We start from the raw sequence: 26,760 nt of genomic DNA, 5'->3' as shown, positions 1-26,760 counted from the left end.
GTTACTGCTTTTAATGAAGGAGTTCAGACCTTACCAAGGCCTGCAGGAATTTTGGTGCTGCTGGAGTAAAAGTTGATATCAAGTCCAAAAGACCTCCAACCTGTCAGTCAAAATGATGTAATTATTTTTTCATATTGAATACTTCTTCTGTCTAATGACATGAAGAGGACAATGTTTGATAATAGTGTTTGTAGTAAATTTGACTCTAAAATGTTTAGAATAACTTCAGATATCCCACAGTTGGGGGCACTAAGAGATTGCTCATGCTGTTAATGAACTGTCAAAAGAAGTTGATATTATGGGTATGACATCAACAAGCTACAGTGATGATCTCTGGATGCCATATTTTCTGATGGTCTTTGGTTTGCCACTCAGATACAGGTATTTTGACTAGTTATTTTATTTCATGTAATGTACAAGTAGAGAAAGTATGGCTAGTAAGTCAGTGCGGTGGCAAGATAGTTTAAAGAAAGAAGAGGTGGACTGTAAAAAGAACCAGTAAAGGAAAAGTTACATTGCTGAAGTATAGGAGGAGCAGCAGGCATGGTGTTAGTTTAATCAGTAGCTTCCTGAGGTCCACCAAATAATTTAAAGCATATAAACATTTGCAAAATCCTGGCTTTGAGAATGGCTTTAAACAATAAAAACCAATTTCAAATAATATTTGACTTTCCAGACCCAAGTAGTGATGATAGCCTAGAGAAAGAAATATCAGTATGTTCTTTTGGTCCAGTTCTGTAAGAGAGTGTATTCAGTATTGCTTGGTTGGGTTTTGGTAGCAGGGGACTGCAGGGGTGGCTTCTCTGAGAGGCTGCCAAAAGCTTTCCCTCTGTCCAACAGAGCCAATGCCAGCTGGCTCCAGGGTAGACCCATCACTGGCCAAGACCCAGCCCATCAGGAACGGTGGCATCACCTCTGGGATTGTGTATTTAACAAGGGGGGGAAAAGTCTGTTAAACTGCAGCTGGAGAGGGGAGTGAGAATGTGTGAGAAAACCAGCTCTGCAGATGCCGAGGTCAGGAGAGGAGGAGGTGGTGTAGGTACTCCAGGCACAGGAGCAGAGGTTCTCCTGCAGCCTGTGCTGAGCACCATGGTGAGGCAGGCTGTCCCCCTGCAGCCCATCAAAGTGCATGGTGGAGCAGATTGTCCTCCTGCAGCCCATGGAGATGGATGTGCCCGAAGGTGTTTGGGACCCCATGAGAGCATGACTTGAAGCAGACTCCTGGCAGGACCTCTAAACTTGTTCTTCTCTTTTTTCTTGATTGGTGTGATTGGGCAAAGGAAGCTATAAGATCTCTCTAGCTTTGTGTTATTTGTCCAATACATTTAATTTTAGTTTGAATTGTATATTTCATAATTTAGTCTTTATCTTGCTTTGTATACTTTCCTCAAAGATGAGGTAGACATTTTGAAATTATTTTTTATTTAAAATAAACATTACAAAATTTATATTTAAGTTGAAATAGACTTTCTCTAGCATGTACTGATGTTGTACAAACAAAGAAATATGTGATTTGGAGGGGAAGGGGAAGTAGGGGCTCCTCTTTGCCTACAATTTTCACTTTGTACTTAAGCAGATTTCAGGGTATCCAATCACATTTAGAAATGTAGCATGTTTTAAAAATGAGTAGGCCGTTGTCCTGGTCAAGCTACAAGATGATCCTTAAAACCTAGAGAATTAAATAAGCATAAGGCATAAAAGTAGCAGAATAACAGCATCTCTTGCTCTGTCACTTACTTTATTATCTTAGACAGTAGCAGCAATGTCAGCTTTTAAATAAAATGAAACAGAACAGTTAATCCTGTGCTTTCTCATATAAAAAGCCACTTTGTTTCAGACATAGCATTTTTATTGTAAAAGCAGACCTTGCTTTTTGCAAAAAAACCCCATCTGAATTTGAACAGAGTTCTCCCGAACTATTCATTATCTTCTAGTGAATATAGTTCATTTTATGACATTAGTCAAACCAAATCTCTTCCCCCTCTCTGAAAAGTTCAGTGCCAGGATTCTCCCTGTTTATTAGAGATTTTTGGAAGAATGGTTTTTGAGATCTTCAGATACCTCGTGTTTGATCAAAAGATACTACAGTTTTGTAAAGTTGATTTTATTTAAAGTTTATCATGTGAAGCACATGAATCTCCTTGCTGCTTCTTAAAATGCTTGCAGGAGATTTGACATAAAATGCTTATATATGCAAAATTGCTTATCCCTCAGTTGTATCATTTTCATAACATTTGAATGGTAGTAACTTCAGTAAAATGGCATGATTTACACAGGTACAAGTGTGGTAGTAGTGAAAGAATAAAATTCTGTGCAGTTTGTAGAGCAAAATGTTCTGAATAGGAAGTCCTGTAAACAAAGGAAAAAGTTCTGTCTATGGGATAAGATGGAATTTTTAACTGTTATGTACAGTTTTGTGCTCATTTCCTCCAAATAAACGAAATTAATTGAATGGTATTATGATCCTTAGTGGAGCCAAGGATTGTCTTTTCTTGATTCCTCTTAAAGTTAATCCCAGAGACTTTAATGCTGTAGAAGGTTGAGCTAACACAAGATAATACTTGGATTTATTTGCTAAGTGGAGTATATAGTGAATGAAGTATTAAATGCTAATGAAAATAAAGTAAATATAAGTAATGTATGTTTCTTTTTGTAGTGTTGGAGCAAAGATAGGTTAGTATAATTAGATTGATTCTTAACTCTTAGTGCAATGAATAAACGTAATAGCTGACAATTATGTTGAAACAACATTTTTAATGACTAAACAAATACAATGTTATTTACATATTCTACATACTATGGAAAAATCTAATATTTAGGTACAACTGAGAAAGTAGACATTTCCAATACATTAAAACAATAATATATCAAACTATATCTTTGATATAGTTTACAGAGAAGCAAGAATTTTCAGCAAAAGCTGCTTTTCAACTGCAGAAGGGAACTTCAGTAATATTAAAAAAGAGAATTCTCATTTTTCCTTATGAATGCTTTGATTTCCTAAACTTTTAGTGCCTAAATGATCTTTATGCAGTTTCTTATAAATCCACCAGAAAGATTTTGGTTTATTTCAATAACCTTAAAAGTGAATGCTTTTATCCATGTTTATTTCATCACTAGATAAATTACTATTCTCTATTTATCTATTCATTTATCTATTTATGTTCTAGGAATTGGATAACTATTCATAATTAGATAAGACATAACTTCAGAATGCTAATAGATAAATCTGTACTTGTTTTGACCTCTGTTCCCTATATTTTCTATTTGGAGGGGATGGAGGGGAAGGAAGAAAAGAAACACCTTGTTCAGAAACTCCATCTCTGAATAAGTTAATTTAGTCTCATTCATAAACAGAATTATTTACCTCCACGGTTTATGCTCAGGGATTATTCAAAGTCCTTGTTCTCTTGGTAGTCAGAAACCTAGTGTCTAGTAAAAATTAATTTGTGGACAGTTCTTCCTGTTCTGAGAGTGTCTTCTATTTTGCCAGACACTAAGTGTTTCTGGCCTAATTCCATTTTTGATAAAGATCAGTCTGTTCCATTTTTAGTGGTCTTAGCTCAGCAAGACTGGTCATCTGTTCAAGTGTCAATGAGGTATGTGATTCCTATGTGATTTTAGTAATCTTCAGCTGAAGTTTTCCAGGTTTATTTAACATGGACATGGTAACAGGAATTGAACTGTCATGAACATGGTAACAGGAATTGAACTCAGTATTTCAGATGTATTACCAGTGTTCTGTTCAATAGTGTTAGACCTTTCTTGTTCCTTACATGAAACGTTTTCAGGTGGATTTCAAAATTTTACTTGTCATCGATCTGGGACCTTCTTCTCTCAGCCTGTGACTATTTCTGTGGGTTTTGTATCTTCTTTCATTTCCATAATGCCATCATTTTTCACTCTCATAATATTAAAGCAACTGAAATGACTATTGAAATAAGACATTTGTGTTTTGTTGCTAAAATTTGACATTTTGTGTACTAAACTACTTTAGAGTAGTTTTCCAAAGGGGCCAATTTTGTATACTTCTCTTTCAGTAGTCCATTACAATAGTGCTAGGAAGTATTACTTTACCAATTTAGTTTAGTTTTTCTGAGCAACATGCATTCTTCAGTACCTACATTTTAATCCCAGTTGCTAGTCCACTGTCTTCTGTTGTCCACAGTATATCTGATACAAAATCTGATGTCAGTATGTTTTGTTCCTGTATTCTCTAGCCCTGAATCATGTATTAGCATACATCCCAAATGCTTTTTATTTGATTTCACTCAGTTTCTCATCTGGATTAGGCATAGGTCCCTCATCAACTGTTTCTGTTTTACTACTGTACTGTCAAGGCTGTGTCAGACATCCAAAATCCCCAGTATAACAAGACCTCATGCTGCAAATTGCATTGTCTTTTATTTCTTGTTCAGAGCTAAGAAAAAAATCACATTTTCACTAACCTGCATTTTTTAGCTTTCTCCTGTTGTTGTTTTGTTTAGGCCAATACACTGTAAACTCCCTGCAGATAAATAGTTATTTGTTCCCCTGAATCAGTCCAAGACTGCTCACTTGGACAGTCTTTGCAGTATGGTTGCGTGATGGAACATTTTCATAACTCATGGGTTACAGCACTGCAAACCAGGCCACAGACATTTACAGTTTCTTCAACTTCTGAATGCTCCTCCTTCACAAGTCCAATATTCGTGTTTGCACATACATACAAGTACGTGTGTCTTCATAACTGAGTCTTCAACTGAAAGAAAACTTCATATATGTGCTTCAGGACATACAAGTCTTTTAAATGTGAATAGGAGCAAAATATTTCTCTAAATTTTTAGAATGATGGATACCAGGAGGGTTTGTTATTAAGGCTATAAAAGTCAATTTTAGTCTGTTTACTTTCAGTGTATGCTGAAGAAATGTTAGAGACTACATAAAGACAATGTTGTGAAAGTTTTTTTGACAAGCATGCTCCAGAGATTCCCAGCTGCTCCAAACACTGTCTTTGAGGTGCTCTCTATTGTATTGGCAGATAGAAACCAGAAATGGCATTGAAAATTCTTTTAAATATGCTTTTAGCAAAAATAAGGAAAGGGTTTATCAAAGGGAGCATTAACTATTTAAGTTTTTGATGTAAGTTAATATAAAAGTCTAAAGGTCTAGTAGCCTCCTTACAACTGGGTATTACGAAAACAAGGCAATGCAGGCTCTACAGATTAAAAAAAAGTCTTACTAAAAAAATATTTTGTATAAAGTTCTTTATGTATTTCATATTTGCATGTATCCAAATACATATATATGTATATTTGTGTGCAAAATGAGCTTATCTGTATAAACCAAAACAAAAGCCTTGTATCTTCTTGCTCCCCAAAAGAGTAGCATAAATTAGTTTGTTACTGAATGGAGAATGTTGTCCTGATAATAGATTGATGACAGTATACTCTGTAACTTCTGCTACTGCTGTATTTAAGCATTCTGAAAGAAGACCATGTTTAGTTATTGTCTTGGTTTGAAAAGACAGGTGTCTGCTAGGGAAGGCAGGAGCCTCTCCTGAAGTGGAAAATGTAAAACCCCCTCCCTCTGAATGATTACAATTCTGAAATTAAGGTGCTCTCAGGCAAAAATAAAGGAATAGGAATCAGTTCTTTGCTAGGAAAATTAAAATACAAATCTAACAGTATAAAAAAACCCCAAAACCACTGACAGGATCAGAATATGACCTGACACCCTGTGGGTCAGGGTGTTAGCAGCAATCCCATTAAATGGTGCCTGCAGTCCCCCTGGAGTGACAGATGTGGTTCTGTTGAAGCACTTATCCTGTAGAAGGGTGTGGTCTTCCTCTGAAGATTCAGTGGTGTAGATGGGCCTGGTGTTCCTTGGAATCCGGTGGAGAAGACAGCAGTTCCTCTGGGAATTCAGTGGGGAAAGGCTGATGTGGTGTTCCAAATCTCAGATTATATCTGGGAAGGAATGCTTGGCTCCTCGCCCTGTGTGGAGCATCTCACAATGGGATGATGTCATTTTATCAGTCATGCAGTGACACTCAGTGGCTCATTAACAGAAGATATCTTGCTGGAGGGAGGATTGGTGGTGGAAGAGATTGAGAAAACTGCACAATTAAAAGAAGATAACTCCCCCATCTTTAAGAGATGGCAATAGAATACATACCTTTAGTCACATCTTGTAAACTAAGGCAGTTGTGATAAGCAAAAGCTATGCTTAGTGGCCCACTGAATGTGGGGAAAAGGATGTGAGACCCAGTCAACAGAAACCACCAGGTGTTTTATGAGGCAGCGTGCTCTGAAAAAGTAGTGATTTTTATGGTTGTGTTGTTTGTCAAGAGTTGATAATCCCCTTGAAAATTTCCTTTGTAAGCTGATTTTTCTTTTCTGTTATGTAAAAGCAGATGGAAATCCTCCAAGCACTACAATACACTACAGTAAGATGCCTTTCCCAAGACATATCAGAACACAGAGCATGTTTTTCAGCCAGTGTTCATCAGGTGAATAGGTGGGTAGATGGAACAATGCACTTTTGTGGCTGAAGCACAACTGTCATCGTTCATCCATTGTTCTCAGTGTGTACCAAGTGCCTTAGGTAGATAGTGGGTGGCATTTATACAGTTCACTGTTCCTGCATTCTCAGTCCTCAGTAAGGGTACTACTGAATGTTGATCTTGTGTTCTTGGCTGAATGTCCAATAATGTGTCTTTAATGAAAACAGCTGCTGGATCTGCTCTTAGCAATGTGTTTCCCAATGCCGTTCGTATGACTTGCATACCACATGCACTGAACCTCATCCTGGAAGAATGGCCAAGACTATTTGACAGTTTAAACACCACAGTTGCTCCTATAAAGAGCTTCTGCTGCCAAAGTACCCTGAACTTTGTAAGTCAAGGTTTTATGAACTCAGGCATGTTCAAAATATTTGAATGGGCTACAAGCTCAAACAGAAGCCACACAATTGGTGTGAATTATTTTTGCATAGCTCTCTGTGCAAATAATGTCAACTTATTATAGGAAAAAAGCTATGGAATTTAAGAACTGGAGATTTTGTTAAGAAGCATTTCAGTAAAACATGAGTAAATCAGAACAACAGTTTAGTGTGTCTGAGTGCTTCTATTGAAAATATGTTTTGGTGAATTGCTATGACCTTGGACTACATATTCTGTTGGTTTTGTTCTGTCTATAATTTTTTCCCCTAATTTATTGTTCCACTAGAATGTAATACAGAAATACTTTCCGTGAATTGTAACACTGTTTGTTACCAGACACCCATTTAGGAGTAAGGAACAAACAAACACAACTTTTTGTCTGCCTTCCCTCCCCCTTCATCCCTGCCTTGCTTTCTGTCTTAGTCCCCCAACTCCCTCTTTCTCCTCAAACTCTGCAATGGAAATGTGTTTGCATTCCTGGAATGTGTCCATTCAAATGATAGCCTTCTAAGCCAGGGCTGGTATGTGAATAGATGTTCCATGGATCTCATAATCTCTCAAATAGGTATTGTTTTCTTCTACAGATTGTGTTGTTTTATCTTCCATTTAAAAAACAGCAGTAGTGTTATCTTCACCACCTGCATGCAGTGTTTATTTCAACAGACAGGCTACTTTCTGATGGGAAGATCCTAGTAAAATTTAAAGGACTTGAATAAATGCAGCTAGCAGAATTGGTACAATTAATTGATAAATTCTTTAAGAGAGAATAACCTCTAAAGCATTAGACTGCATTTTTGGTGTACACTTTCCTAAAATTGTCAACAGAGTGAGCATGGTTTTGGGTCATGGTTTTGGGTTTAGCTTTTTGAACTCTCTATGAAATAATTTTACGGTTTATCTCCATTTTATAGTGGTATACATATGGATGCAAAACCTGCTATTTACAGAGCTTCCTGCTCAGATTTTGACTATCTTGCCACCAAAGACTGCTCAGGAAGCTGTTTTTTCTTCTTTCTGTGGACTCTTGTAAGAATTAATTTCAGAGGAAAATGGAAACTTATGCTTATTTTAGGTTATTATTAAGTGGAAGAGAAAAAGGAAACTCAAATAATCTTTGCCTCAAAGTGCCTTTTCTTTTTTTCTGATGTATACCACTTTTGTTTTCCTGTTTTTAACTTTAAAAGCCATATTAAAATGCATAAAAACATGGCGATAGGAATCTGTAGGAAAACTGTCAAGACTTAATTTTTGTTCAATATGTGTTATATGTTTATATTTCCTTTGGGTGTAGGTATCTTTTTCCAGCTTAAGAACCAAAAGTGTTATAAAAACAGATGTAGTGAAAATAAGCAAGAGAAGTCTCATTTCCTTTGGTGAACAAAGTTCACAATTAGCTTGAGTGTAATTTTATGCATGTTGTACCCCAATCAAGCAGTTTTGTTGACAAAACTTGCTTTCTTGGATTTATCACAACTGATAAAAGATCTGTGATGCCAGACAAGAATTTAGTTACATGGAAAAGGGGGAAAGAGTGGGTCAGATGTAATAACATATTCTAGATGTTATTCCTGCCAACAATTAATGGGAAAATTAATTTTATGAACCTCTGTTTACAGACTGACATCTGGAGGACTTCTCAGCTTGGATAATTTCCAGTGTGTAGATTTATGTACTACTATTCCTCCTCCTTTCCCCTTTTTTCCTTAAATATTTCACTTTTCAGATCTGTACCATTCAGTTAACTGTGAATGAATGTGAATTATTTTGTTGCTGTGATTTCTTTTAGAATTCAATGTGCATAAAAACTGAAAATGCTTGCTAAAACAGACATTCAGTGAATACTTATTGAAATGTATATAGAGTTATTTTTAAAAAATCAAAGGGTTCTTTTAAAGAAGTTCTGATCAGAGAAGTCAGAATATAGACCATGAGTTGGATTTTTGAAATAGGAAATGAAAAGCTTGTAGTCCTATCAGAAAAGGTCTTTTTATTAATTTCTTTTTTCTTCCCCCCCTGTATGGCTGTCCTTGTGAGCTGTAAAATGTTTTTGAATCACAAAATCCTGGTCTACCACGGTTTAAATATTATATTGGGTAGTGAATACTTGTGCTTTATCCAGTTTCTTTTTCAGTCTAGTGAAATTTTGAAATTTTCTTTGAATGTTTCCCTTCTTTCAGTGTGACAGTAGTTGTAGTGTGGTCTCCACACATTCTTTCCTGTGGGAAATCATAGCATGTTGTCATGGGCATCTATTGCTGTCTTGAGGATGTGTATCTGTGCTGATTGGAGCAAGAAAATACAATTTCCTGTTAGTTTCATTGGAAGAAGTGGGTACCACTTACGTTGAGGCAGGCTGTGTGTAGATGAGAGTCCAGTCATGGGACCCAGCCCTATGCATCTGAGCAAGTTAAGGGGCATTTTTAGCAAATTTGAATAGCTCCTTTACTTAGAAGGTAGTGCTGGTATTAGAAGAGCAAGGTAGAAATGATCCTGTAATCCTTGATCCTGTAATTCCCATTGCCTCAAAAAAGGTAAAAGAATAGCTATTATAATGCTTTATTTTCTGGTCACTTATTTAAATACTGTCACAAAAATCCTAGTGAAATCCTTCCCCACTGAGAACAGTGCTTTTAGCACATGGAATGACTTTATGAAACAACAGTATTTATAAAATACTCACAGGAATAGTTCACGGGAAGCAGTTATTGGCATCCTTGCAGAAGTAACATGTAATTACTACTCTTAATATTGGTGCTGATAGTACTGCTCTGTGAGTTCTGTCTAAATTTTCTTTTTTATGTAAAATAGTATGTCACTGGTAACATTTCAGTTGTCAGTATTCTCAGTAAAATAATTTTATGGAAGAAGTTAATTTTACTTTTAATTGTAATAACTTCTGATGGTATCATGACAAGTAAATCTCAATCTCTCACATTAAAATCAAAGTCATGCATCCTGCTTTCTTTTAACAAGTAGTGTGTTGTAGCTAAGGGCAAATAGACCTTTTCTAACTCTTATTCAGTTACTGTCATGGTTGAAACTCAGGAAATATTTTGGCACCAAAGACCATCAGTCCTCAAGGCTGTGTAAGTTAATGAATTTTGGGTTTTAGCATGAATGTTAGAAAATTTCTCTATTTCTATGTAGAAATTCAGTATATACTAATTGATTTGGTGAGTTTTCACTCATGCTGTTACAAAATGTTGTAATGTTAAAATGCATGATGCCATTCTTAATAGTTCTTTAGGGCAAGAAACATTAATTTTGTATCCTGTACTTACAGGCTAGTGTTTAAGACTGTAGATTTTATCTGAACAATAAGAAAGTGAAAAATCTAAATTGACTTGTAAAGCACTGAATTCCATTTCCTCAAATCTTGTAGTTTACATTTTAGTCACAATTTTCAAATGACAACAGAAGTACTGGTTTACAGATATTTATTTTCATTTAGGCTGTTGGTACATTTCTGTTTAATACAATGTCAGATATAACATTGTTATGTGCCATTGTCAGTTATATGCCATTGTCAGATATGCCTACTGTTACAGTATTTTAACATGAAGAGGTTTTCTTAATTTCCAATTTTCTCTTCCATTTTCATATCTATTTTCATAGCGTCCTAAATATTTGAATCTGTCATGGGTCACAAATCTGACACGTTTACTCTGGACTTTCCTTTCTTACTGACAAAATTTGCTTGCTGGAAATCAAACACAAATCCTGTGATGCAACTTATACTTTCTCTGAGACTGTATTTGGATAAAGCAGCTTGTGTCTTTACTCTTCCTTAGGAACCAAAGATGCTGTATTAGTTCTTCATCTGGTAGGATTGAGTGTTTTCCCAGGGTTCGCTGGAGCTGCTGTGCTTTTCCCTGGCTAGTCAGGGCAGTACATTTCTGCAGGACATGGTGCATTGGTTTGCCAGTGCTGCTGAAACTGACAGGGAAAATGCAACTCCCCTACTTAGAAATGCAACCTTATTTTTAATTTTATTCATTTAGCTTAGTAAAGGGAGAATAGCCTGTGTTGCTGCAAATTTAATACACTTTTAATGGGGCCTGGAGCAGAACATGTCTTTTCAAAATAGAACAACTCTTGCATGAAGGTAAAAAGTCTGTGCGCACCGTTGGGACTTGGTGTGCTGCTTACAAACATGTGCTTTCAAAGCCCAATAGATGAGTACATGGATTTGTTTGCTTGCTAGTGGTGTCCCTGGGAGGGCTGTGAGGAAAAGATGCAGCTCAGCTGTGTACTGTGTTGTTGGCAATGCACTTACTGTGAGGCCATCTTTTTGCTGAGGAATAGTGACACATCCTGCAGTGTCCTGACCACAGCTGTTCTGAAATAAATGTACATCAACCTATTCCACTGCAAGTTACTCTAGCTGATGCTACTACTACTAGAATATACCTCTCTTCATAGTTTATATGTAGGCATTTAAACATATTTGAAGAAAAAGCTGTAAGTAATTGTGTTGTCTAATGAGCGGCTCATAAGCAATGTTGAAACATACAAAGAAGATGTTTTACCATACATCCTATAATCACTTGAGTAAGGCATGTTATTGGATACTGAAAGTGACCCTGCATTTCCTTTAATAAAAATACTGTATTTAATAGCCCATCCAAAAAAATCAGCATGTCATTCACTGTGGCAAGCTAACAATCTTCATAAGGTCTGTTGATTTTGTAAAGTTATTTCATTCACACTTAATTACTTTATTACAAAAATAGCTCCCAGTAATCTGATCTTTAACAAAAATCACATTATTTTCCATGTTTTATGTGGAACCAGTTTTGCATATTTTGTGGTTTAAATTAATTCAAACTTTTTTCAACATGACCTAAGTAATAGAAAGAATTCATTAAAGCGTAATCAGCCTTCTAAACAATGGTAATAGTTTTCTTTAGCAAATGTTTCCTTGAAGTGAAAGTCAAGACTATTTTAGTTTTATGTGTTCCTGTCAGCTACTTTATTGCCTCTTTCCCTCAATTATGCACCAGTGAATTTGTTTTGTTGCATAAACCCTGCATTAAGTGTCTTCTATTTTCACGTAGGTGGCTGTGCTACAATCCCAGAGTCTGATCTAGAGGAAAGGACTGTTATACCAGGCTCCACAGCAGTGTTTGCTGGGCAGGGGCAGAGCACAAAGCAGAAATCCAAGCCTGGTAAGAAAAGGAAAATTATGTTATTTGACTTAGAGGTATACAGCTCATCTTTTCAGAGTGCTTGTGGACATGTGAAAAAAATGGCATATATTTCAGCCTTTGTTGGCATAATTTCTAGCTTTTCTTGCTGCAGTAGTACAATGTGTAGGATTCTGAGCTTACTGAGCTTCTTCTGTCAAGAATGGCTCAACTGTAAAGGTCAGTCTTAGAATTAAATAACTTCAGTTCAAATGTTTTGTGCTACGTAATACTTGAATGAATTTCTTACAGGTTTTATTCACGATGTCTTCCACAGAGGCAAAATGAAACTGAGGGCATTTTGGTGTATGTAATAAAGGCTTTTTTTTCTTTTCCTGTGGTATGGTGGTTACACTTTGTGCCAGCTGATTAAAATATGGTCATTACTTATCTTTTGTGGGGAGACTTCCTAGAATTTCAGAAAAATATTATTGGATATAATAAAATGAAATTATACTGGCTATAAAATATGCTGCATACAGTGATGACACATTTTCTGGAAAGACTTCTTGCTGCCGGGAACTGTGATATAGTGTTAACATATTTTAAAAGCAGCACTGTAAAGTACTGCCTTGCAGTTTAATAAAGTGTCTGGTAAATTCTCAGGGTTTGACTATAGCAATTTCACATTTTTCTTTCTAAGTTGTACCTTCACACTTCTTTTCCTCTCTCCTTGTCTAATTTTATCCTATAATATTTATTATAAAGTGTATTTGAATGTTGCTTGTAAATCAGAAGTCTTCATTATGGATGGGTGTTGAAGTTAAGAAAAGCAGCTTGGAGGTTGTAACCAACAACAATCAAAAATAACAAGTCCTTATACATCTGCAAAACCCAGTCACTTGTGTGTTTAAAAAGCATTCAGCTGCTTGTTTGTCCAGCTAACTGTAGCACAGACAGGCAGGGAGTTGGAATAGATAGTTAATTTCAACAGAAAAATTTACATTAGCAAATTTTTAATAGTGGGCAGGAAAGAAGGTTATCTAATGCCACAGTGTAACTTAAAAATTAGTACCTGCTTACAAAAACAACCTGAAAAATTCCCTGAAGGCCTACAGCTCTGACTTTTCTACAGTGCTAATTACTTGTGGTCCTCATGGACTTCAGGTCATTAGAAGAAGAGAGCCTGTCAAAGTTGACATAAATATGGTTTAACCTTTGCCAACTGGATATACTAAGTAACCTCCTGGTAATGGAAAAGTATATAATCTCTCTGATGTGGGATAGACTTCTGATAAAATTCCAACTTCAGGCAACTAGACTAATAAATCACAAGTGTATGGCAGGTTATTTCTCTTTGTCTGATACTCCAGTCTTCTGATCAAGCACATATTTGTTCTTCAGTAGATAGTGTTCTCCTATATTTAAATAACTTATTACTGAAAAGACTAGCATGAGTGGAAAAGTGTAGAAATGTATTCATGAGCTCCAGAAACAACAGCATGGGGACCTGCATGCCCTAGTGTAGGTCCTAGCCCATGATATAAATTGAGACTTACGTCACATAGCTGGCTGTTGTTGCTTTGTAACTATGAAAGGCAGAATGAAAACTTTGAAAGCTTTTAAAAAGTCTTCAGGTTTACAGCCATGTGTTATACGAGTGAGTTTAATTCATTCATGGTAAGAATTGACTGCCATCTGCCAGCAAGTGCTGCAATGTAGAGAACACCTAGAATATCTGCCACCGAGCTGTCTGGAAATTCTAATTGCTATGACTGTAAGAGCCAAGGGAGCTACTTAAACCTGAAGGTAACAGTAGGCATGAAATCACAGCCTTTCAGTGTTTTTCTGTACATGATATTTTTGGACTGAGTTCTTGCTCTGGCACCACAGACTGCAGCAAGACCATGGTGATTACAAAGAGCCCTCAAATAATATTTTCTGTCTTATGTATCTTTTTATTTAAGTTTACATTTAATTTAACTATGTGCAGCAAATGAGAGAGAAAAAAGGACAAAGTAGAGTAAAAGTAATTTTTCTTTATATATTTTCCTTCATTTCCTAATGGAGTTCAAGATAAATTCTCGTGATAAGTTCTGAATTGGTTGTTTGATGACCCTAGTGACCTAGTGGGTCACTGCCAACTCAGGATGTTCTGTGATTATATGATAATATGTTGTATTGAGCTATGCAAAGAACTGAGGGAAGTGAGGGACTGAGACCTGGAAGACTGTTCTGTGAGAAACTGTGCTGTAGGGCATCATCTTGTCACAGACTTGCAAATTTTCTCATGCAAAGTATTATACTGAGACTTTCCAGGCAGCTGCTAAGCATGTGAGTGAGACTTTTGGCTTTACTTGGAATAGTTACTTAGGAGAGCAGAAAATGACATTTAGTAGTCATGTACAAGTCTGTGCAAGGATAGAATGAATGGTTTTAGCTCAATCACAGAGTCTCTTTGAAAGGGAAATTACTGGATTTATGGTCTTTTCTTTTAAATGCTGAAATAGTCCTCAGTGGGTTGTTTTTCTTATTTTTTTATAATCCAAGTATATTGTGATTTCATAGTAGAGAATGGGATCACATTCATGATATTGGGAAGCTAATGGTATTATTGCAGTTGTAGGAGTAAATTCTTTTAGATGGCTTTTGCTTTGAGTAGGTACAAAATACTCCCTTGAACATTGTCTGTCCTAGTGAACGGAAAAGAATTCTTCCATTTCGTACCACCTCAAGACATGGAGTCTGTGTGCACTGCATGGGGAGGAATAATGTTAGCATGATAAATCCCTGCTAATTTTGTTCTTGCTGTTTTGGTTAGAAGCAGGACAGAGCAGCATATATTGCATATAGACTGCACAAGTCTAGTGGAGAGTTTGAATGTAATTTGAAGTTCACTTGTTATGTCTTTACTTTTTCCATGAGCTCACAGCTATAATACCAATGCTGACCTCTATTGCAATCAAAAATATGAACGTAGTGATTGTAGACTCTGTGTAGGTACTGTGAAGTTCCTTTCTCTTTTGATGTACTCTTCCTGCTGTCTTGTTTTCTTCTTTACAAACTTTGAATTTCTAACTTCCTTTCTCTTTTGATGTACTCTTCCTGCTGTCTTCTGTTTTCTTCTTTACAAACTATGAATTTCTAACCAGAGCTGCATCTGCTTGAGTGGTTTGATTTTATGGAGAAGTTTTCTTCTGTTCTAGAAAGTAACAATTAACAGCGATTTGCAGAGCTCCACTTCTCAAGCTCTCACTTGTACTAGAATATTTCTGATGGAATTAATTGAAAATATACCAAGCGGTATAAAGGAGTTCTTGTTACCTGCAGGCTTTTTAGAGAAATCTCTAAGAAATATGGGAAACTGCCGTAAAACAGCAATTAAACTGCTGGTGGTGAGCTTTAGGATGTAATAATGACATATGCATATATCAGTATAGTATAGTCCTTAAAGTAAGTATTTTGAACTCTTTGTATGCCCTGTGCTGCATGCTACTTACTATGAAAGAGAACTTCCTAAAACCCTTTTTCCCATCAAATATTGCTACTGATTATTTTACAAAGAAAGGGTCTGTTTTTTGTTTTTAAAAGTAAAGAGTTTTATGCTGGTAAATCATTACTAATTTTACTAAATCGATGGAAAAGCAGATTAAAAGTTAGTATGAATAAAATAATGTTTGGCTTGAAAAATGTATCTTGGTTTTTTTGGTTGCTGTTTTTTTGTTGTTGTGTGAAACTATTGTGCTGATTACATTGTAATTTCTTTACTTGTTCAGGATTTTACAGCACTGGAAGTCAGATTTATCAAGTGTCATGACATCCAGGTATTAGAATTTTCACAACTTGTAAGAGTTGATTTTCCTGGCAAAATTTTTAATCTAAGATCCTGTAAACCTATTCTGTAAATGATCTATCTAAACAACAACAAAAAAAATCTTTAATATTTAAGGGGAATATTTGCCTGACTTTGCCATGATAATTCAGAATATGTCTTTTCCTGAGAGAGCAGTATGGCTCAGTATTTACATTTATTGTTTAAACACAAATATTTCTGAGAAGCTATTTATAAGACAAAATATTTAGCATTTGGATTTGCTACTGTGCTTCCACTGTTTTAGTTATATTCTTTGTATGTTGGTGTTATGCAAATATTTAGATGGCTTAAAGATTAAATTTCAAAGTTCTCATCTTCTATGATTATATTTAGTAAAGTAAATAAACTTCCATAGTTTTATACTCAAAACATCTAAGACAAAAACCTGTGTCAGCATTTATATTTATGATTGGAATAAATTTTTAACTATCTTTAGTTTGAATCCGGCTTCTTATTTTTGATTAAATAGACAGGCACCCCTACATAGACGACAGTGATGTTGAGCTGTAAACTCCAGTAAAACAAGATATTCTGAGTCCAATTTTAAAAACACCCTCCAAAGCTGCACCCAGGCATTGTACAGCTGCATGTCTGTAGTGTATTTTATTTATTTTGTTACTTTTTCTCCAGCATTGAATGGCAATGTTCATGCAGATGTCGCAGGTGCCACTTAAGAGTATCTTTCAACTTCACCCTTCTAATCAAAGATTGTGTCTTTTAATAGCCTAGACAATTTGAAAAACTATCCCATGGTTCCAGCTCAAAAAGATGTTTACTTGCACTAACATTTTAATAAACAAGACTGAAACTATTTTCCTTTAAAGGGTCTAGGGGCAAATTTAAATTTATCTATGTGCTTAATTTTTTCTTATGAATACACAACTGTGTGAAACTGCAAACTACATCTGCTTAGTTCACCAAAAAGTGATGTAATATTATAGGATGAAATTTTGTGATAGTGTTTCATGTATTTGATTTTAGAAAGGAGTACTCTTAAACACTTGGCTTTCTATAAAGAGTTAGATAGTAAGCTGCTGTCAGCTCTCCACTGAGTCTTTATTTTTGTGCTGAACTGTTCTTAATATTACTTCTTGCCTACACATATGAGAAAAGGCATATCTTGGAATTTGTTTTGAAGGGTGCCTACATTTCCTGTAAAAACTCTAAAGCAGGTCTGTGGAAGATTTCTATTTTCTCTCAGACACATATTGTCTATATATTGGATTAATAACTGCCCTAGATTTTCAACATGCATGAGTAAGGTGCAGGTGGACTTACTACTGTTATTGTAATTATTGTCATTTGCTGCCCTAGCAATCATTTGGACACTGATGTTTTTGCCAATTACAGCAAAAGTATTTGTAAGGTAAAAAACAACTTTTCCAGGTTAGACAGTATAAAAGGACAGAAATCAATTTTACTACTAACTGTATTGTACATGAGATTAAATAAAAGAGAAATGTTTAAGCTAAGCTAAAGATAATTTTGAAGAAATGTCCACTGGAGAGGGATTTCATGCCCATATTTAACTTTCTGAGCATCAGCTGAATGAATCAGTGCTGTTTGCAACACAGCCTTTTCAGCTCTTCATGGCTATAATCTTGAACCTGAACTTCTGTCTGAAGTTTAGTTACTACGCTCATGGCATGAGTTTTTTAACAGACTTATTTTTTAAAAATCACAAAGGCCTAATTAACAGGGCTCATCTGAAGGGGTAATTGTGATGCTGACAGTTTGAGTACAGTTTCAAGCATTTTGACAAGTGAGTTGCAACACAATGTTTGGTCACTGGCTAACAAAAAATCCTGAATTAGAAACAAATCTGTCAAAAATGTGGAAACTTGTGATGGCCTCAGGTAAGTGAAAGCTCCTTCAGACCTAACCTGATTAGTTGCTCACTTAGGTATTTCCCACTGATGTATTGTGGTATTATGAGACCAGATTTCTTATTTCTTATTATTATCCTTATTTCTTTCTGTATGGACATTGCTATGCAATAGGAAAGATACCAGGAGCCTGCAGCTGGGCCCACCTAATACTTTAAAATTGCTAAGCTAATTGTTTCCACAAGAAAAGGTGCAAAGAAAATCAATGGGCTACAAAAAGCCTATTTTTCTGGAGAGGGTTGAAGAGATTTATGGGGGTTTTCTTTTCCACAGAGTCTGTTTTTCTAAAGAGCAGTACAGCTTAAGAGATTAATGTGAGAATTCCTTCATTAAGTCAATACCAAATGAAGTACAGTTTCTCTTTTAGCAGGAGCTTGTATATACATCTCCTCTGAAATGTAATATAGCACATGAGAACTCAGCAAGTTTTATATGTATTCTATTATTTGCAGATTGTACTGTATTATAATGTCGATGGCCAACTGCAGTGAGTAAAGAGATCAGTCTCTGTGTTTGCCCATTAGCAGCAGCAGTTATAGTGTTTTACAGAATGTTTTCATTCAGAGGTTAAAAAAGTCTCTGATTAATTCTGCTTTGTTTCATGACTGTCAATGTAACAAAGAACTGAGGACTGCCTTGCACTCTGCTTTGTGGGTTGTCTCAGAATTTGCTGTGACTTAAACAGAAAAGAGGTAGGAAATGGACAAGTCATGGTATAGAGAGCTCAGCCCTTTTCCTTCAAATTTGTGGCTTTAATAAGAAGAATTGTTTGTGAAAAGTGTTCTGTTTTTTAATTAAGAGAGAATTCAAAGGCACTCTTGAAATTATTAGCAAAAGATTGCTATTGCTGAAGTTAGGGAGCAGAAAAGAGTCTTACAAGGCATAACAACATGTTCATGGCCATATCCAAAGCTTTCTGGAATCTATCAAAAGGCCTTTCCTTATTTTTAACAAGACCTGAACATGAGAAGTGCTGATGGAAAACGGAAGGTGAGGAACACATGAAAGATAGAGAGAAGAAACGGCATGCTAAATATGAAACAAACCCAAAAATGCAATCTAAACATGTTTTTAGGAATTATGATTAGGTTTTGTAGGCAATAAAAGGGAATTGTGGCACAGCATAAGGAATAAAAAAAAATAGAAGTTTAAAAGCTTTTTTTGTGACTAAATGTTGGCTTTCATATTTCCTTGGTGGTTTTCCTGCATAACTATGAGCTTAAGAGAAGTAGATGATCATCTTTCACTAGGATTCATTCATGCACTTGTCTTCTGCAAGTAAAGATCAGCAGCAAAGAAACTAGTCAGACTTCTGTTAATTGCTGCTGCCTACTTTTCATATGTGCTGGTGCAGATTAATACTCCATTTTCCTTAGGAGTGTTTATAAGACTCGTGTTGCTTTTGTCTCCTCACACCAGTTATTTCCTCCACTGCATCAAGTGCTGCCATTTAAAGTGCACACTACAAATATGCCCAGCATTCTGTATTTTTTCTCATGGATTTGAGATGCTGGCTACTGTTTTCTTTATCTTGGGTGAAGTTTTTTTACTGAATACTCAGTAAAATGTGTTTCTCAGCACATGTGTTTATCTACGTAATGCATTAGTGGCTCTCCAGTTCTGCAGCACAAAGCTTTGTACCTAGTTTTTTGTTTAACTGGAAAATCATAATTTTTGTACAGCACATGGATAGTTTTGAATTTTATACATTCTTTGGATTAGTGTGTTATTCCTGGATTCACTTCTTTTGTCAGATCTTTGTTGGTTTGTGAGATAGTACACAGATATCTGTGCTACTTTCTTGACATTATAGAATAGTATCTATAAAATTTACATTCTGCTTTATATTGATTCTTTATATTTATTTGTGTTAGATATTAATGGTTCCTATATGTTCATATCAGTCTTTGAGAACTATAAACATTTTATGCTGTTCTTATTTCTAATGAGGTGTTATTATAAAAAAAAAGAGACTAAAAGGACAGAGACACTCATCAATATATTATTTGAATGCCTGCTCAAAATTCCAAGCCAAGAAGAATTTAGATGCTGCCAGGCATATTGGATCCTGCTCAGGTTTTCATAGCCTGGACAACACAGTTGGCAGACAGACACTTTTGGCTTCTGCCATCCATCTTTGTATAAAAGAGGTAATTAAATCGGAGGCATTCAATAGCACAAAACAGAGCCAAACACTCCACTTTAAGATCTCCTCTACTGCTGAAAACCAGTACTGCAAATTTCAGGAAATCCCCAAAACTCATTGAGTACTCCAAAGAGGAGTTTTTCTGATGCAGAAACTTGGAATTCTATGACTTATGTATTATATAAAAATCAGATTACCCTCAGTAAGGTTACTTTTATCTGAAAACTGTTTCGCTACCTTTTTTAGAACCCTGAAGTTAATATTTTTGTAATCGTTTGATATATCAGATGAGTATTAGTTATTTGTTAATTCCAGGATGAGCCTTTAAAATGGTTTTCCAGGTCTTTTTTTCCAGGTTATACAAAATGCCAAGACTCACTTTATAGCTTGTCAACATTGGCCACCAAATGGAGATTAGCTCTAGATCTTTAGGAACTGTTTGCTGGAAAAAAATGACATTGTGGAGGTGTTAGAGGTTATTTTCCAAAATATCTTCTTTTAGAAGTAATTTTAGTGTCTTGCGCCCCTTTCTCCCCTCACCGTTCCAGGAGGCAGCCATCCATATTATGAGCTAATGGCTTAAACGTTCTTTAGAAAAAGGAAAAAAGGACTGTTTTTGAGATACAGGATTGCATGAAAGCACCTGAAACTGCTAGGATCAGTTCTCTCTCCCTGAGGGCTGACTCTGCAACCCCCTGAAAAAGAAGGGATTTGAATGGAAACAGTGACTCTCATTTAAAGAACTGCTGACACTCCTCAAAAGAGGGAGCACATTCCCACATGCTCTTTGTTGGAGAATGTTACTGGAACTGCAAATAGGTTTTCCATGTCATTTTGTGGAAATTATCAGTGCCATTATAAGCCACTTTGGAGTTTTGCTGGAGCTTTGAATTGTCACAGAATGGATATTATTGGTAATATGGATGATGTGTATTGCCAGTTCACATCATCTTTCTTAAATAATATTGTGAATAGTATTGAAATATTTCTGGGATTGGAATCATAATTTTTTTCCTCTTAATTATTAAAATGAAACAGTCAAAATGCTATTGCACCCTCAAGATTTACCACTCATGGCTTTTCTATAGAGGCAATGTGATTGCCATGCTTGTACAGGTAGATGATACTGTGATCCTGGTGTTGATATGTCTCAGGAGAGGCTTGTACCCCAAATCCTAGCAGTCTATTGTAGATAAAAATTTTTCTCACTCTGGTGTGCTGGACCAATACAAATTTGGGTCATGCTGGCTGTAGTTCTTAAAACTGGTTACTTAAAATGGACATTAAAATTCTTATTTTGCATTTGTATGCCATAGAGTTAAGAGCTCTTCTGCAGTTTTAAATTCTCCACTCACTTCTCCAGAGTGAATGTTTTACACATTTTACTTGTAAAATAGAATCTTATGGGACCCCATCCTTGTGTGCTGTCACAACCATCATAGCAGATGGACTGTCATGAGGTCCTTGGTTCTTGAATTGGTTCTCATTGCCTGTGGTTGTGAGATGCAGCGCATATGCCTGTGTTCTACCTAATATTTTTATCTATAATATTTTTAACTTAAGTCACTGGAGAATTAAATCTAGTAGTTATTGACACTTTGACTGTAGTTAATGCAGGTCTTCTGATGTTTGCTGATCAATGGACAGATCAATTGTAATGGTAGAATTCAAAAATCAGGCTTGCAGAACTGATTCAAGTTCACCACACTGATGAGTGTGGTTGGATGAGTTTAAGGAATTGTTTAGTACCATGGGTCCAAACAATATTACACTTAGGAAGATTTCCACAGAAGGGATGAGTGACAGCAGAGCAGTAGCCCTTGTTATTAAAATCAACAGTTTCAACAATGCAGTGCTTATAACTTACCCTGAGGTAAGCAGTTATTTTGTCAGCCTCATCAAATATTTATCAGCCATCACTGCTAAACACGTTCTAGTTCTGAGTTTTGTATTGTTGTACTCCACAGAGTATCCTCTCAGCTATTTCACCTTTTAGAGTGATCATGTCTTCCTGTGGTTGGGTGTCACCCTCACCAGTTTAGTATTAAGCCTACTGAAATGTTTCCAAAAGTAGGATATGAGGCTGAAGTAGGAATGAAGGAAAACTGGGTAAGTGCTGAATTTTGTAATAACTACTGGAACACAGGACCAGATGTATGCCTGCTGCACAAAGCAGTGCATGAAGCAGGTGTATCTTCCTGGCCTGTGTTAGTGTATGTACCCATGCATCAGGGTTTGCTAAGCAGTAGGTCAGTGCACAAGGCTGAATAAGTTTAGAACTTTGGAAACATAGGCTGGAAGCAAAAATAGTCTGTATTTCCTAGGACAGATTTTGTTTTCAAAGTTTGGTTGTCTTTTAAAGGGAAAAATAGAAAGATGTTCCAAAATGTTAATCAGAACTGGATATGATATTTAGAGTGGTGCTAGAGCTAGGTCTGATTCCTTTCATGGTACCCCCAAAACAAATGCATGATATCACTTAATGAAGACACATTTATTAGTGTTGTGTTATTTTGCAGCCCACATTCCCTCACAGGACATGTGTTGGGATTTTGGGGCACTAACAGACAAGGTGAACCACAAGAGAAACCCTGTAGCTCCTTAGCTTGCTCAGTTTCTAATTAGGCTAAAAACATTTGTGGCACTGGAAGGCTGCATGGCTTTTCAGCTCACTGTGTACTTACTATCTAGCAGATAAAATGCTAGTTAATAAAACCTGAACTCTTCATTTAGTTGTCTTTAAAATTTCTTTGAGGCCCTTGCCCTGTAGAAGGCCCTACAATTATGAACCTTCATGTTCATAATTGAATTGAATCAGTGATTTATTTTTTTAAGTTGTATTTTGGCTCATAGATGTCATAGGTGTCTTCAGTGTCATACCTTGAGTGTCATGGACAGGGTGATGCTCTGTGTAGCACTGTGCAATACCCCAGCTAAGTATTAGCACTCTGGAGAATACTACTTCAGAACTTAGAAGCTAAGTTTGTTTTCTGAAAAATAGACTTAGCAAAATGTTGTAACTTGGATTTTGATGTGATCTCAATCCCATTCAAGAAAACCTTAAATGGAAAAGCTAGGAGTTAAAAATAGGAAAATTATATGTAGTTAGACAGAGTTGGAGGTCTCCTGTGGCTCTATTTATCAAAAAAAAAATTTGTTCCTTTCTAGCTTTATTCTGTTGTGTATATTCCAGAAAATGTTATTTTTTTTTCATGTTTGAGTACTAACAATTTTTCACTGTGAGCTTGGCAACTGCTGTAATTTCTGGTGAGAAAGATGAAAAAGGAGCAAGGTAAGAACAGGGGATAGAAGACAATAGCACAGTAGAAAATACATTAAATGTACACATCACATAGGTATTAGTTCTATCCCCTGTAGTCATAATTCAGTAAAGCTTTTGATGGTGAAAACTGTGATTAAAAACATGTGCACGCTTTCTCCTGGGCTGCACTGCTAGCAGCATTAAACAAGCAATCACTGCAACTGTTCCTCAGGCCTGTTGCAAAACATGCCTGAAAATATAACTTCTGCAGAGCCTGGGGTAGTTAACTGAAAACTAGACTGGTTGTATCCAAATGAGCTACAGCCTAGAGTGAGGAGGTTGCCTTGGCTTTATCTTCTCATCCTCTCAGCCACCAAGTGTTTCTGCATTCACTGGTGCCAGCACTATTTATAATGATCGGGTGGTAAGGCAGCTTTAGGGAGCTGAACAGATGAAAATTTCAAAATGTGGTTCAAGTTGGTTTTTCCTAACCTTAATCTTTACTGATATAATTAGACTATCAAAAGGACAGGTTACTGTCTTGCGGGTCAGTGAGCTCTAACTGTGTCCACAGCTGCAAAACTGCTAGTTGTGCTGTGGGAGAGGCTGGTAGGTACATCATGATGCAGGGGGAGTGCATGAACATCCATGTGGCAGCAGGCCATAGCTATGTCAAATTAAGTATAAAATGTGATTGTCTTCTAGCTTTTGACTTGATCAGCCATCTGAATCATTCACCTCATAGTGGCAGGAGCATGAGTGCTTGGTCAAGGAATAAGGGAATGGGGAAGCCACAACTGTCCCACCTTTTGTTAGCCTATGCTGTCACAGTAGCTAAAGTGCAATCAAACCCTAAAATAGGAGCATTGAGAAAATAACCCAGAATGTTAATAGGATATTTTATGTGTGCCATGCCTTATTAAGTGTAATTGTAAAGTTATTCTGTGTTCTCTTACCTAATGAACCAGTGCTAGAATTACTAGTTTATTTTTATGCCATGGAAGGTGGTTTGTGTATGATGGGGAGCCTCTTCATTCTTGTGTTCACAGGCCATTGTGCCAGAACCCATTTATGCTTTTTCCTGGCAATTTTCTCACAGCTCTAAAAATGTGGACACAGGACCTAATCCAACAAAGTTTTTAAGCACATGCACTGCCAAGCATATGTAGTCTCACTGGACTCACAAGGGAGTATAGTAGGCAAAGTGAAAACGCCCTCTGGTCTTTCTGTATCAGCTGTACTTGGTCCTTTTTGGAGTAAAATTGGTTGTAAGCCTGAAAGAAATGTCATATTAGGACAGCTGCTTCTCCTATTCTCCTTAGCATTTCCTTGGTTTTGTCAAATGGAGAATAGGTCAAGACTTCATCATGAACACGAAGCCAAGCCAACACATAAATACCCTTGAGCAGCAGTTTTAACATTTTGGAATATTTATAGCTAACAGCTAAATTTTAGGATAACAAACTGTTCAAGGTCTGTGTTAGTTCATTTTCTGTAAAATACAATTTTTATTCTGGATGAATTCCAGATGTTTGAGCATGGACTGGAGGTCAATCTGGAATGGTCTAAAATTAAATAACACTCTTTTCTTTTCCCTTTGTTAACAGGACTTTTCAGAGAGGCTATTTGATAAACATAGTATAATAATGTGTAATAACAATAAATGGGACTAAAAAAAATTGCATTTCTTTTGCTTTCTTAAGGACTGTTCTGACAATTATGCACTGACTAAAAGTCATGTGTCACATCCTGTATTTCAGTTTTTCTGGATCCTCAATATTTGATTCTTACCATCATGTAATACCCCATGGCCTATATTGTATTATCTAATGCAAAGACAAACTCAAAAACGTAGACTGTTTAGCCAAAACTGATTCCTTTTCTCATTAAGTGATAACCCTAAAGATCTATATTTCATATCTGTTCTTTCTGTTGGTCAGCTTTGTTTTGAAGTGATGCCCCTTCTACTCCCACTTTCTTGTTTTTATTCTCCAGACTTGGAGTAATTTTTCTTACTGGAGAATATTGAATTCTTTTCAGTGCTCAGCTTGTAGTGTTCAGTAGAGATGCTGAAGGTTCAAGCAATTACTGGCAATAGGTGAAGGTGGTCAGGACTCCTGGATTTTCTGTCCGGATACAATGGCTGCTCTGTAGGTGTGGGATTTTTGTAGTCTGGATTTCATTCAGAAGAATTAGGTAACTGTTTCTCAGTGTATTGCATGTTCCTGAATTGTAAAGAACAATCATAGGTGGCATGTAAACTTACTATATTACACTTGGAGAAAGGCAGTTGAAATAAATGCAAGATTTTAATAGTTTGCTCTGTGATTAGAGTATGTTTTCCCCTAACTGAATTTTGTCTTATCTGTATTTACTATCCATTTGTTTCTTCTTTCAAATTCAGGGTCATTTCTTAGGCAGTTTAGGTCAATGGCTCTCAGGGTTCCCTCCAGAGCTGAGCATTGCCTCTCAGTTCTTATTGCTCAAAAGAATGATTCTCTGCAAGGTTCATTCCTGAACTTCTCCAGAAGCATGAATGAGTACTAATTATTGCCAGCAGGAATTTACATAGGCAGCTACAACTAAGGCAACAAAGGTGTTGGTCTCAAACTATTCCAGAAACACCCCTCACAGGTTTGTGTGTGAAGCTGATTTTGTTTCCTCCTAAAATCAGGATCTTGGTTATGTGCAGAATCACAGAAGAGAGGTGAGAGAAATATATAATGCAATTGTAATAAATAATCAAAAAGTAGCTAACTGAAATAATAAGTATCCATGCAACTCAGTCTAGAAAACCAGAAAGAGTTTCCAGACATATTTCTGTAAAACAGTAGGAAAGCATTTGTGGAAAAGATGGTAACAACTGAAGTTTATATAGAAATTTTAAAATCAATATGAGATAAATTAGGTGTTGTAAGCAATTTTCTAATTCTCAAAATCATCACTAAATCACTCTTTCCAACACAACTGATTTTTTTCAACAGTTATTTGTTCTTGGGATTATCTGTAGTTTTAGTACTTCTCAAAGTTGTCATCTTTCAGGGTTAACTTGTTGACTGCCCTGTAGTTGTGGGAGAAACAGCCTATAAAATTTTGTTTGTTTGCCTTTTTTTAGTTGCAAAAAGCAACCTGAATGCTAATGTCTCTAATTTTCAGAGTAGCAGCTTTGAGACATACTTGGTTCTTGTGTCCCAAAGCAAGGTGGAGGGGGCTCTTTCTTAACTCCCAGTGAAATGTTCTGTTAACGCTTCAAAAAGAGGTCTTTCATGGTTGTCCTCTCACCGTTATCTCCTTGCACAGAAAAATAGAAGTTGGATTTGAGTTTCTGAGGTAGGTTTTTAAAGCCATTTTAGGTCTTCGGAATGTGATTTTGCTTTATATCTATTATTGTCCATATTGCATATCCATGGTGATGTGCTTTGTTCTCTATTTTTACAGCAAATGTGATGAGTTTTAAATCTGCAATATACATTAAGCAATGCTTGTTGCCTGATTTTGTCATAAGCAACAGTTTCAGGGGAGACTATTCTTGGCAGGCACTGCT

The 26,760-nt window shown here is 36.2% G+C and overlaps 1 protein-coding gene across 4 annotated transcripts in view; it reads left to right on the top strand.

Annotated features, from left to right (window-relative positions):
• BBS9 (Bardet-Biedl syndrome 9) overlaps window positions 1-26,760 on the top strand; it is a 287,548-nt gene that overhangs the window by 160,424 nt on the left and 100,364 nt on the right. For 3 of the 4 annotated variants that reach the window (XM_039715217.1, XM_039715218.1, XM_039715219.1), the window contains exon 22: window positions 11,980-12,090. In XM_039715217.1, the coding sequence (XP_039571151.1) occupies window positions 11,980-12,090 (111 nt within the window). Of the gene's footprint in view, window positions 1-1,116; window positions 1,236-11,979; window positions 12,091-26,760 lie in introns of those variants that run through there. The other variant, XM_039715220.1, reaches the window with a different exon arrangement.

Source organism: Passer montanus, unplaced genomic scaffold, assembly GCF_014805655.1.
Source record: "Passer montanus isolate IOZ18808 unplaced genomic scaffold, ASM1480565v1 scaffold32, whole genome shotgun sequence".
Classification (NCBI taxonomy): domain Eukaryota; kingdom Metazoa; phylum Chordata; class Aves; order Passeriformes; family Passeridae; genus Passer; species Passer montanus.
This window is presented reverse-complemented; position numbering and strand designations above follow the sequence as displayed.